We start from the raw sequence: 14224 nt of genomic DNA on the forward strand, positions 1-14224 counted from the left end.
CTGGAACCCGGATTCTTTGTCCGCCAGAGTCGAAGAATGAACCCATGGACAGAGGGTAGAATAGCAAAGGTGGAGATTTATTGAAAAACAAGTACAGACTCCCATTGGGGAGAGGGAAAGACCCCCACAGAATGGACTCCCATGTGGGGAGGGGGAAAGGGTCCCACCGACTTCCTGTTTCCATGGTTTATAAAGGCTGCAGTTCCTATGTCCTGACATCCTCTGTGATTGGTCAATATTCCTTTTGGGATTGGTTACTATAGTGACTCCTGAGGCCCTCCTCCCTCATTGTCCTCCTATTCCTTCCCTGCTTTCTTCCTTCTTTGTTTTGTAAATATAGACCTTTTTTGGCTACTTCCAGTTCCCTTGTCTCATGGAAATATAACTGCCCCTGGCTTCCTTGTGTTATGGAAATGTACCCTCTCCCAGTCTGTAGCCCTGTTTTTTTCCATGGACCCCAATTCTAAAAATTCCCTAAACCTGCCTATATTCCCCTAAAATGCCTGTTTCAATGGCATGCAGGGGAATAAGATAACCAAGAGGGGTTCTGTGGTCTCCTGCTCTGGGGCCCGAGGTGGTGCCTGCAAAGGGGTCTGGAAAAACAAACTACTCTGACATTTCAAAGGTATGTTATCTTAGATGCACAAAGACAACAGACAATTCCAAAGGTAAAGACTGACCTTTGTCAGGGAAGCTGCAGGCCTATGATGTGACTACCCACCCCTTTGCTTTTCGTTAGGAATTTTAAGTTCAGACCACCCCGGGCGGTTGGCTGCCTTCAGTCTCCGGGTTTGTGAGGCCCGAGGGCCTCCCCTGAGCTTGTCTACGTCCAACCCGCTGGAGAGCAGGAAAGAATGTTTAGTCTCCAGGCCACCTGACATCTGGCTGATGACCATCGTGAACTAGTCCAAAGGCTGAGAATGCAGCACTGATTTTTCTCAGGAATGTGACTTTTTATTATAAAAACTCTGAGCTCAAGATTGAAATAACTTGGCACAGTGACTGGTGGTTATAGACTTAGTGTGGTGATCACATCGTAAAGTACATAAACGTCCAATCACTATTATATGCCAACTATAATTTAAATAATAATAATAATAATAATACCTCTCAGCTTCTCTTTTTCGCAACACTATGAGTAGTGCCTCGTTGTGCTTCTGACCTGAATATCCTAAGATCCTTTAATAATTATTTGTCCTTTATTTCAAGCCAGAGCCTCATGACACTGCTGGGTGGACATTTAGAATTCTTTCTGATAGTAACATAAAACCTCTACCTCCGTGAGGACGTTCTTACGGAGCTTTTTTGGTTGTTGTTAGCATGTAATGCTCTCATCTGTAAAATAAGTCTCAATAACTCCAACTTCACAGGATTAATAAGCATGGTTAATTATTGGAGGCACAGAGCGCAGTGCGCACATCACAGAAAGTGCTCAGTAAACCGCAGTTATCCCCGGATCCTCTAAAATGCTCGGTTTAACGGTAATGGAGCCCGTGTCCAAAGAGCTCTCCAGACTCTGCACCGCTAAACGTATGTCGCAGCATCAAATGCGGCCCCGTAGTAAACCGCGGCCAGAGGCGCACCGGCTGGGCTGCGCGTGAGACTGCATCTCCCGGGGAAACCGCCAGGAGCTGGAGCCCGCGCGGTGGAAGAACTACAACTCCCATGGTGCTTCACGCGAGCTTAGGGCTAGTCTATATTTTATCGCCCAGCCCCTGCCGCGAAGCTCTCAGAGACTCCGCCCCCAGGGTGCTCCTCGCCGATGCCGTCCCAGTCTTCGGAAGACGCCGTGTGACGTCACGAGGTCCTACGTTTGTGTGGGGAGCAAGAGTTGAAGGACGGTCTCTGGCTGGGTACAAGCGGCCCTGGGACCGCGGAGGAGGCTCTCGAGGGACCGCCGCGATGCTCCACCCGGAGCCGGTCAGTCAGCTCCTGGATCTGTGAGTCCGCTCGGCCCCCTCCTCTTCCTCGCCCGGGCCCAGCACCTCCCCCGCCCGGCCCGGTTCTGCGCTGCTCTCCCTCCCGCCCCTTTCCTCCGCCGGACCCACGTAGAGGCCCCGCCGGTGTTTCTCCACTGGGCTCCTCACTTGTCGTCTCCGCGTCGGTGACAGTGGTGCCCAGGGGGCCGCGGGGCAGGGGGTCGCTCCCTCCGCCGCCCGGGACGTCCCCACGTGATGTCCGCGTTCCCGGCGGGGCCCGTTTGTGACGGGCTGGGAGCCCTGGGGGAAGGAACCGCTGGCCGGGGCTGCGCGACCGCCGCGCTCCGCGAGGCTCCGCCCAGTCCCTGTGCCGGGCGCGGGGCGATTCTCAGGCGGGGTGACCCGCGTCACCGCTGTGTGAGGTGGGCGAGCGACAAGCTGCCCCGGTGCCGAGCGCTTGACCCACAAAGTTCTGTCACGGTGCCCGCCTCTGGGACTGTAGTGAGCAATAAACTTCACATGGGAAGGCCTCATGTAGAAGGATGCCTAGTGTCAGAAGAGCTTTCAGAGAGTTTTATTTCAGAGCCTGTGGCTGGGAAACGGGACAGGAGGAGTCCTGGTGCCCGGAGCTACCAGAGGCACATAGGTAGAGACGAGGGTGAATCTCTGCGGTGATTTTCACTATTCAGATGGCCAGCGATCTGAGAGTGACAGGTGCAATACCCCCAAAGCACCGCTCTGACGTTTCATTTCAAGCCAGTGTTTATACTGTGTAAGGACTAGAGGCCCGGTGCACGTGCAGGGGTGGGGGTGTCCTCAGCCGGCCTGCACCCTCTCCAACCTGGGACCCCTTGGGGGATGTCCAACTGCCCTCCCCTGCAGGCCTGGTCGCCTCCAACTGCCCTCCCCTGCCGGCCATCTTGTGACAACCTGAGGGCTGCCATCTTGGGGCGTTGTGCCACCGCGGCTTTTATTAGCTAGGATAGAGGGTGGGTGGGGGTCAGGTGGGGGATTAAAACTAGTGAGTTCCCAGGGTCTGCTTCCCATCGTTGTCGCTGCAAAGATTAGCCCTGGAACGCTGTCTGCCTTCAGATAGGCTCTGTCCTCCATCTGCGCTTAAAATGTATCTGCTTTTCCCTGAGGAGCTCATCTGGGGTCAAGGCTGCCTTATCGTTAGGCCATGTTCTTCTTGTAACGGGTCTGGTTTCCCAGGGTCTGTAAGAAAAATGTCTTTTCTGTGTGAATAGTTGTAAAACAACTGTTCTATTTCTATGACATGCACCTCCCCTGTCAGGATGGCTTCTAAAGTGAGAGTGATTGGTTAAAAGTGATTATCTTATACAATTTTAGGGAGATCATTTAAGTTGATTATCAAAGGCATTTATAAGAAATAATCTCTTGAATATCACTTTGTTCATGAAATAAACTAGAGTAACTTTTGCTTATGTGGCCAAACTGGTTTGCTCTGCTTGAGGGATTTTCAAGCCTGGTATCTATTTTATTTTATTTTTTAAATCCTTCCTTTTGGTCATTCAGCAGGCTAAGGGTGTCAACCAGTATAGTGTTACTCTCGCTACCACTGTTGATGTAGTCATTGGGATGGATGGCCATACGATTACTGTGTTCCCTACAGGTGCCAAGTCATCTGGACATGGCTGGTGGGATCACTGAATTCTTCAAGTTGTCCAATCCTGGTGATAACGTTGGATGTGAGTGGTTGTTGAAAGGCATTTACAACTCTTGAGAGGATGCAGTGCTCTAGGAAGGTTAATATGGTGATTATGAGAATGATAGCCAAGGATTGAAAAATTCCCTAGAGTAGAGATTCCCCAGTGCCAAAATGTAATCAATTAAATAAATCAGTGAAAGAAGTGTTGCCTGTTTGATGAAAGATTGTTATCTGATCTTTAAGTAAGACCTTTTAAGATTTGGGTAACAATTCTTGATTTATTAACATAAAACTTTTTTTCTTGTTACCAGTTACAGCACAAGCACCTTATTGTTGGGTGGTTAGGATGTCTAAGGCTATGCGGTTATCTCATATAACTCTGGCTAAAGAGTTATAAATTCTTGCTGTAAGTGTTGAGATTTTGCAGAGGATAAGGTCTCTTCTAATGAGGCAGTCCTCTGTCGATGTCCTTTCCAGTAAACTCCTTAGGTTCTAATGTGTGCAGCACACTGCCTTCCTTTGGGAGGGAATCACAGAAAGCTTTTGGACCTGGTGGAAGTAAGGCTTTCAGTACTGCATTAGTGCCTCACTGCACTGAACTGTGTCATCGTTGCTCAGGGCAGGATAAACATGAGGATGTCTTCTTTCAGGGGGCAGTGTTACAGGTAAGTTTCCATCTCAGATAGGCCTTTATATGGTACTAGAGGACCAATGCATGAAAATTCGTGCAAGAGTAGGCCTTCCTTTCCCGGCTACCAGCACCAGCTTCCCTCCGGCACCCGGGACCCGGGCTTCCCTACTCCGGCCACTGGCAGGCACCTGAGACCCGGGCTGGCTTCCCTCAGGCTACCCGCAGACACCCGGGACCTGGCTGGCTTCCCTTGAGCTGCCCGCAGACACCCGGGACCCGGGCTGGCTTCCCTTGAGCTGCCCGCAGACACCCGGGACCCGGGCTGGCTTCCCTCGAGCTGCCCGCAGACACCCCGGACCCGGGCTGGCTTCCCTCGAGCTGCCCGCAGACACCCGGGACCCGGGCTGGCTTCCCTCGAGCTGCCCGCAGACACCCGGGACCCGGGCTGGCTTCCCTCCAGCCCCGGCTCTGTCAGGAAGGACATCCGGAATGACATCTGAAAGACTTCTGGTCTAGTTAGCATATTACCCTTTTATTATTATAGATAAGCAATCAGGTATTTAATAAGAGGCATTTCTATGGAACAAAAAAGACAAAGAATCATAGTTGGAGCAATTATAAACTCAGTTTCTGAGTCTGGAGAGCAGCCAGTCAAGAAAATGTCCGGATTTGAGCTTGAATCTTTAGATGGTGGAATGAGGGTGGCAGTTTTCCTGGCTTGCAGTTTGAATGTCCTTGGTGATATCATTAGGTGTTCTGGTGACCTTTCTGAGTGGCCCACAGAGAAGTAGGTATGAATATTGTCTTCATGATCTGTTGTGGTCTCAGCTCTGCCATTATAGTGTGAAAGCAGCTATAGACAAAACATACATGACTGGCCATGGCTGTGTTCCAAGAGAACTTTATTTACAAACGTAGGCAACAGGCCAGATTTGGCTGATGGGCCATAGTTTTCCTACCCCTGGTCTAAGGTAAGGGTAACAGCTTTTATTCACACATTGCCCTGATCAGCCCATACTGCAGCCTATCTTCCAAAGTTCTGATTCAGCTGGACAGCTACTGACAACCAGTGAAACCATCAGCTTTCAACTGAGCAGAACCATCACTGAACTAGGCCCAGACACTTAGGGAAACTTCTGTGAATTAAGAGTCTCATTGAGCCAATGGCTTTGCTTCAGGTGGTCTGAGTGGCAGATAAAGTATCGCCCAAAACTCACTTTTCCACAAAAAAACAAAGATCCCTCTAGAGCAGCGGTTCTCAACCTGTGGGTTGCGACCCCTTTGGTGGTCGAACGACCCTTTCACAGGGGTCACCTAAGACCATCCTGCATATCAGATATTTACATGACGATTCATAACAGTAGCAACATTACAGTTATGAAGTAGCAATGAAAATAATTTTATGGTTGGGTCACACATGAGGAACTGTATTTAAAGGGCCAGAAGGTTGAGAACCACTGCTCTAGAGCCAGGCCAAATGTGACTTTAAAAAAAATTATAGTTGACCTACATCATATTTGTCTCAGGTGTACAACACAGTGACTCGACACCTGTGTATCTTACAAAGTGACCACCGTGATAAATCTAGTAACCATCTGTCACTGTACAAAGTTATTACTATAGTATTGACTGTATTCCCTATCCCTGTACATTATATCACTGTGACTTATTTATTTTATAACTAGACGTTTGTACCTCTCAATCCCCTTCACCGTTTTTTCCTTCTGGTAACTATCAGTTCTCTATATCTCTGAGTCTATTTCTGTTTTATTTTGTTTATTCACTTTTGTTTATTAGATTCCACTTGTAAGTGAAATCATATAGTTTTTGTCCTTCTGTGTCTGACTTACTTCACTTAGCATAATACTCTCTAGGTCCATCCACGTTGTCGCATGGCTGAGTAATATCTTCTTTATCCTTTTATCTATCAATGGACACCTAGATTGCTTTCATATCTTAGCTATTGTAAATAATGCTGCAGTGAACATAGGGGACATATATCATTTCAAAAGTATAAATACCCAGAAGTGAAATTGCTGGGTTATATAGTAGTTTTATTTTTAATTTTTTAAGGACCTTCTATACTGTTTTCCATAGTGGCTGTACCAGTTTATCAATTTGAATATACCATTTCCATATGGTCAGCAAGGCCTTTGGTCCTTCTCTTATAACTTAAACTTATAAGAGTCCAAGTTGATCCATGTCAAAATAAGGATATCAGACCGTACAGTCAGTCACAAGGTCTCATGCTCAGGCATTCAGTTTCAACACGAGCTTATGAGCAGGTTAATAGCTGCTTAAAAAAAAAAAAAGAGTATGTGGTGGCAGCTACATACTAATGTTGTACACGTATACCTCACTATTGTGTTTCATAATTTTTACAAATCAAAGGTTTGTGGCAACCCTGGGTCAAGCAAGTCTATTGGTGCCATTTTTCCAATAGCATTTCCTCACTTGCTATTTCTGTGTCACATTTTGTTCATTCTCCCAATATTACAAAATTTATTATTATTATTATTGTTATGGTGATCTGTGATCAGTGATATTTGATGTTACTATTGTAATTGGTGATTGTTTTGGGGCCCTGCAAACCACATCCACATAAGAAGGCAAACTTAATTGATAAATGTGTGTGGTCTGAACTGCTCCACCGACTGGCTAGCCCCACCCCCACCCCCGTTTCTTTCCCCTTCCTGGGGCCTCCCTGTTTCTTGAGATCCAACAGTATTGACATTAGGTCAATTAATAGCCCTATAGTGGCCTCTGAGTATTGAAGTAAAAGGAAGAGTCACAGGTTTCTTTAAATAAAAAGCTAAAAATGATTAAGCTTAGTGAGAAAGGCATGTCAAAAGCCAGGATAGGTCAAAAGATAGGTTTATTGCTCCAGATAACCAAGTTATAAATCCAAAGGAAAAGTTCTTGAATAAAATGTAAAGTGCTACTCCAGTAAACATGAATGATAAGAGATGAAACAGCCTTATTGATGATATGAAGCAAGTTTTAGTGGTCTGGATAGAAGATCAAACGAGCCATCACATTCGCCTATGCCAAAGCCTAATCCAGAGCAAGGCTCTAACTCTCTTCAATTCTATGAAAGCTGAGAGGCGAGAAATCTGCAGAAGAAAAGTTTGAAGCTAGCAGAGGTTGGTTCAGGAGGTTTCAGGAAAGAAACCAAATTCATAATAGAAAAATGCAAGGTAAAGCAGCAAGTGCTGATGTAGAAGCTACAGCAAGTTATCCATAAGATCTAGCTAAGATAATTAATGAAGGTAGCTACACTAAACAACAGGTTTTCAATGTAGACAGAACAGCCTTCTATTGGAAGAAGGTGCCACCTAGAACTTTCATAGCTGGAGAGTAGAAGGCAATGCCTGGCTTCAAAACTTCAAAGAATAGGCTGACTCTCCTACTTGGGTCTAATGCAACTGGTGATTCCAAGTTGAAGCCAATGCTCATTTACCATTCCAAAAATCTTAGGGTCCTTAAGGATTATGCTCAGTTTACTCTGCCTGTGCTCTATAGCTAGAACAACAAAGCCTGGATGACAGCATATCTGTTTACAGTGGGGTTTACTGAATATTTTAAGCCCTCTATTGAGACCTATTGCTCAGAAAAAAAGATTCCTTTTATTTTTTTTTAAATATATATTTTATTGACTTTTTTTTTTTTTTTTTTTTTTTTTTTTACAGAGAGGAAGGGAGAAGGATAGAGAGTTAGAAACATTGATGAGAGAGAAACATTGGTCAGCTGCCTTCTGCACGCCCCCCACTGGGGATTCGCCCGCAACCAAGGTACATGCCCTTGACCGGAATCGAACCCGGGACCCTTTAGTCCGCAGGCCGACGCTCTATCCACTGAGCCAAACCGGTCAGGGCGTCCTTTTTAAATATTACTGCTCATTGACAATGTATCTGGTCACCCAAAAGCTCTGATGGAGATGTACATGAGATTAATATTTTAAACCCTGCTAACGCAACATCCATTCTGCAGCCCATGAGTCAGTAGTAATTCTGACTCCTAAGTCTTATTATTTAAGGGATGCATTTTGTAAAGCTATAGCTGCCAGGATAGTGATGGTAGATTATAGTGATGAATCTGGGGAAATTAAATTGAAAACCTTCTGGAAATGATTCACCATTCTAGATGTCATTCATAATTCATGGGAAGAAGTAAAAATATCACCATTAACAAGCATTTGGAAGAAGTTGATGGTTGACTTCAAGGGGTTCAAGACTTCAGTGGAGGAAGTCACTGCAGGTGGGATGGAAATAGCAAGAGAACTAGAATTTTAAGTGGAGCCTGAAGACGTGACTGAATTGCTGCAATCTCATGAAAAAACTTCAGCAGATGAGGAGTTACTTCTTTTATGGATGAGCAAAGGAAGTGGTTTCTTGAGATGGAATTGAGTTCTGGTGAAGATTTTTCGACAACAAAGGATTCAGAATATTACATAAACTTAGTTAAAGCAGCAGCAGGGTTTGAAAGGATTGAGTCCAATTTTTTTTTTGCCACTCCAATTTTAAAAGAAGTTTTCAGTGGATAAAATGCTGTCAAATGGCACTGGCCGGTGTGGCTCAGTTAGTTGGGTATTGCCCCATGCACCAAGACGTTGCTGGTTCGATTCTTGGTAAATTATTCTTTTTTGTTGATACTCACCCAAGGAAATTTTTCCACTGATTTTTAGACAGAGTGGAAGGGAAAGGGGAGAGACAGTGAGGAGCATCGATGTAAGAGAAACACATTGATTGGTTGCCTCCTGCATGTGCCCAACCAGGACTGGGCCTTGTCTGCAACCAAGGTATGTGCCCTTAACTGGAATTGAACCTGGGACCCGTTAGTTTACGGGCCGATGCTCTATCCACTGAGCCAAACCGGCTAAGGCATAAAACTGTACTTGATGCTCAACAGTGTTGTAATAGCTATGTATGGTGCCAGGGGGTACTGGAAATATTGGGGGGAACACTTTGTACTTGATGCTTTAAAGAATTTCTTAAGATATTAAATAAAATAAAGTGTAGAAAAGTGAGTGTAGAATGCTGACATTTTAGGAAACTATGATCCTCCTCTCACCCTTTAAGTGTATGTGAGTATGTGCATGTTTGTACAAGCACAGAGAAAAATATGAAAGACTGTACACTAATTTAGCATGAAGAATTAAACTAATGAAAGAGGGAAGGATAAGAGGGAAAGACAGAGGCTACCCAAAGAGGAAAAGAAAAAATAGATTGCACTAAAAAAATTCAAGTGAATGACCACATTTATTCGTGAATGTAACATTATGTATATTGGGGTGTTTTTAGGCAGAAATTAAATAAGATTTATATTTATTTGTTTAAAGTGTGGGTTTCTCATATAGTTGGAATTTTAGGCCACATATGGGTATGTTGGTCACATGCATCTTGGTGGTTGCATGCTCTGAAAACTCTGCTTTAAGCATATACAATCCTGGCACTAAGTTTGTTTTCTATATGATTTGTACTATTTGTGGAATCTTTGTGGTTATAGTTTCTCTAATGATTTCATTACCTGCATAATTTTTAAGAAAAATAGTGAAAATGAGTTTGATGGATTAACAGATAGAACTTTTCTATTAGTAGGCCCTAGTTTAATGCTTACTTAGGAATATGGGACTGAAATCTTGTGTCTTTAGGAATTAGACTGACTTAGAAAAAACACTGTTTTTGGCCATTTCAAATGTATTTTAGTAAATGAGGTGTGCAAGAGAAAAAGTTAAAAATCACTTTTCTACGATGAAGAAAAACTTGTCCATTACTGAGCACAGACTAAGCTTTGGAATCTTATGAAGTTTAAGCTATAAATATTAGTATAAAATATACACCCTCTTCAACGTGTTGTAATAGCTATGTATGATGCCAGGGGGTACTGGAAATATTGGGAGGAACACTTTGTAAAGTATATAATTATCTAACCACTTTGCTATACACTTGAAATTAATACAAAATAATGTTAAATGTAAACTGTAATTGAAAAATAAAATTTAAAAATGTACTCTCTTTATGAAAGGACTAAGTGCTAACAAACAGCATTAAATAAATGTTAAGACTCAGTACTGGTACAGTATAATTTACTATATCACATTTGTATTTCAGATGCCTTTGGTGCTTCACGAAGAATATTTCCAGATATATCACAGACATTAAGCCTTTGCCTCCCAACATAAAAGATAGACTGATTAGAATGATGAGCCTGCAGGGACAGATAACAGATTCAAATATAAGTGAGGTAAGAGTATGTACAACTATAAAGCAAGCATATTATATTTTACTGTTTGGATATGGTTTCAGATTTCTGGAGCAATGGGATATGGTAGGATTAATAATAATTTTAAGATATAATAAAGCATCAGGGTTTCTTTTCTCTCTAGAAACCCAGAATGTTCATGTGTAATAGTTCTAAAAAATCTCTCCTACCATTTTTCAGTTGCTTCCCTTGTCTTCATAGTACCAGCACCTTAATCTCCATGTTTTTTAAAAGTTTTAAACTTTTTAATCAATTATACCATAATAAATCTGGAAGGAGTGAAACATTAAGTGCAGGGTAAATAAATAAGTGGTCAAAAAAGATCCACACTAAGAAATATATGTCACATCGTGACTCTAGCACACAAACCACACTTAACCGTGACAGTACAGCAGGCCCTCCAATAACATCATTTTGTTATAATGTTGATGAGATGCCATAAGAACTTAACTCTTGTTTATATCAATTAGCCTATAAAATTGATTTCAGTATATGTCATTTGGCTTAGAGTCATAAGACCTATCAATGACGTTAAGTGAGGACTCAATGTACTCTGTGCATTATACTTGGATATTCTCTATTTTATTCTGTTATGTCTTATTTCCTTTAAAAAATGTTGACCACAGCCTACTAAATTGATTTTGTCCATTCATGGATAACAACCAGCAGTTAAAGATCATTTTTCTAAACTCTTCACATTTCTTTTCTAGATACCTCACTCCTACTAATTTATACTTACTCCCCTCCCTACAACTAAGCTAAAATTGGCTATTCTTTAAGGTAATAAATATAGTAAGGGTCTCCAACCTGAATTAAAATTCTAGCTTTGCCACTCTGTCTGACATTGAGCCTCAGGTGTGTGTGTGTGGTGGGCGGGGGCTGTTTTTAAGAGAACTTTACTTTGCCCAGCTGGCATGGCTCAGTGGTTGAGCATCAGCCTGTGAACCAGGTTGTGGGCTTGATCCCTGGTGTGGGGCATGCAGGAGGCAGCCAATCAATGATTCTCTCTCATCATTGATGTTTCTATCTCTCTCTCCCTCTCTCAAATCAATAAAAATATATTAAAACAAAAAAGAGAACTTTATTATTATTATTTGAATTAGAGAAGAAAAGAGGAAGAGGAGAAGAAAGAAGGCAGATAAGAATCAAAACAGGAAAGGATACTGAAAAAAAAAAAAAGTTCCCCTCTCCTACCTTCCATCCCCAAGACAACAGTTTTCCGAAGTCCCTTATGTGTGTGTGTGTGTTTGGGGGGCAGTAAGTGAGAGTCTCTGGGGTTGTAACCATCATCACTGTCTACAGAGACTAGAACTACAGTAGTCCCCCCTATCTGTGGGGGATACATTCCAAGATTCGCAGTGGATGCCTGAAACTGTGGATAGTACTGAACCTTATATATATATACCATGTTTTGTCATATACTAATATGTATATACCTTTTCACATAAAGGGAGCACTTTATGGTTTCTCTTTGGCATATCTGATTGGCCAGCATCACTACTCTTGGGCTTTGGGGCCATTATTAAGTAAAATAAGGGTTACTTGAACATAAGCACAGCAACACCATGGCAGTCATTTTGATCACTGTGGTGGCTACCAAGTAACTAACGGGCAGGTAGTGTATACAGTGTGGATATGCTCAACAAAGGGATGATTCACATCCCAGGCAGGATGGAGTAGGACAGTGCAAGGTTTCATCATGCTACTCAGGACAGCGCACAACTTAAAACTTATGAATTCTTTATTTCTGGAATTTTCCATTTAATATTTTTGTACCATGGTAGACCACGGGTACCTGCAACTATGGCAAGTGAAACTTCAGATAATGGAGCACTACTGTACAAATTGATGTCTTTACCACACATTCTCCCCCAAGCCTGTGATCAAAACGAAGCAAACTGTGATTTAGCACTCCAGCATACGACTGGGACTTCACATTGTAACTGTGCTTCAGTGTGTCTTAGTGTTTCTTCTGCATCAACCTGATGTACTTTTAATGCTTTATTTTCTTTGTTGTTAGCTTGCATTTGAACAAAGACATTTTCGTGTTGTAGTCTACTTAACTCTATGGAGGTAGAATAACATCCAAGTTTTTAACGTTGATGGTTCTGTGGGATATATAACTTATGTGTGGCTCTCAGATGAAACATTATAACACTGCAGAAAACTGGTGAGATTCCTCTCTTCCCCACCATCCCCATTTTGTTCTATTTCTTTCATCTATATTTCACTGACTTACATTTTTTATGGCAATCTTTAATATTCTTTTAAACTTAATTTCACCTGAATAAAAATGGGCTAAGGGGATGAATGAGAGAGAAAAAACAAAAGTATGATTTCCCTTGGTGCTCTCCACTATTCCCCATCCTTGCAAGAGTACTGCTCATGAAACTAGATCTAACTTTTGTTGCAAAGTTTCACACATCTTTGGATAGCTCTTCTTGAAATAGTTTCTGAATCTTTTATAGTCCCTGGAGGGAGAAGGTCTTTGTTAACATGGCACTGTGAAAGAAAAACAGCAAAATGGGGTTGATACTGTCAAGAGAGCAATCTAAAATGGAGCCATAGGCTTCCGGGAAGCTGAACTCACACAACCCCTCCATATGAAGTGGAATTTTTGAAGTGGGCTAAACCACAAATGGCTACATCCTGCTATAGTTTCTGGAACTGCTCTGTATCACTGAACTCCCTATTAAGAAATAAAATTTTCATTTAAGGAAAGACATCAGCAATCAATTATGCATAGCACAGTATAAGTTCACTTGCCAATACCAGTCACAGCTCTTTCAAAACAACTTGTGTAATCCCTTTGAAGTTCCCCTTTTTCAGTGTTTATAAACTCTCTTTCTTTCCCCCTTGGAACACAATTGGGTTTCTACCCAAATCTGTGTGTCCAGAATTGCAATTTCTAAAGACTCCAAGTAAAGCTTCCGTTTGCTTTGCAGTTCTTGGTCAAAATTATTTGACATTACATGGTGTCAAAAAGTGGGATTCAGAGTGACTTACCTCTCCTTTCAGTTCCTTCGTGGATTTGAGTAAGGTACCAAAAAGAGTCCACTGCACTCTCTTGTCTTCCCAGTGGTCCCAGATCATTGTGGCAAGTCCTCCTGGATCAGAATCTCCTACATGGGTTGAGGTTCAGGCTCTATTTGGGCCTCCTCTCTTACAGGCTTTTTCCCCCCTTCCCTATGGGACATAAAGTGCCTATCTAGTGAGTACTTGTTTTTTGAAAATATGCCAGCTTATCCACAGGCTAGTAGGAGAAGGACATGCTAGAGAATGGATAAACAAGGTGAATGAAAAGACCCTATGAACGACTTCTCCCATCTAGGATAAGAGGCCATGCGTAAAGTCTCAAAGCTGGCTAAACAACTTCATGAAAAGATACTGATGCTTTTCCTCAAGTTGCTGATTGAAAGAAAAATTCTAAGTGTGTTAAAAAACACAATGAAATTGTTTTTTATTACTGTGACTAGAGGCCTGGTGCATGAAATTTGTGCACAGGGAAGGCTGTGTGTCTCAGCCCAGTTTGCACCCTCTCCAATCTGGGACCCTGGTGGGATCAGGCCTAAATGGGCAGTCGGACATCCCTCTCACAGTCCAGGACTACTGGCTCCCAACCGCTTTCCTGCCTGCCTGCCTGATTGCCCCTACCTGCTTCTGCCTGCCAGCCTGATCACCCCCTAACCACTCCCCTGCCAGCCTGATCGACGCCTAACTGCTCCCCTGCCAGCTGGATTGCCC

At 43.0% G+C, this 14224-nt stretch overlaps 1 protein-coding gene across 3 annotated transcripts in view; it reads left to right on the top strand.

The window, feature by feature from the left end:
* The first annotated feature begins 1813 nt into the window (after positions 1-1813).
* Positions 1814-14224, top strand: part of AMN1 (antagonist of mitotic exit network 1 homolog) — a 59535-nt gene continuing 47124 nt past the window's right edge. For all 3 annotated transcript variants that reach the window (XR_013995556.1, XR_013995557.1, XM_081083698.1), the window contains exons 1-2: positions 1814-1940; positions 10330-10462. Coding sequence is in view for 1 of the 3 variants with exons in the window: in XM_081083698.1 (XP_080939824.1) it covers positions 1903-1940; positions 10330-10462 (171 nt within the window). In the remaining 2 variants the exon portion in view is untranslated. The remainder of the gene's footprint in view (positions 1941-10329; positions 10463-14224) is intronic.

Source organism: Myotis nattereri (genome assembly GCF_964212035.1).
Source record: "Myotis nattereri genome assembly, chromosome: 2".
Classification (NCBI taxonomy): Eukaryota; Metazoa; Chordata; class Mammalia; order Chiroptera; family Vespertilionidae; genus Myotis; species Myotis nattereri.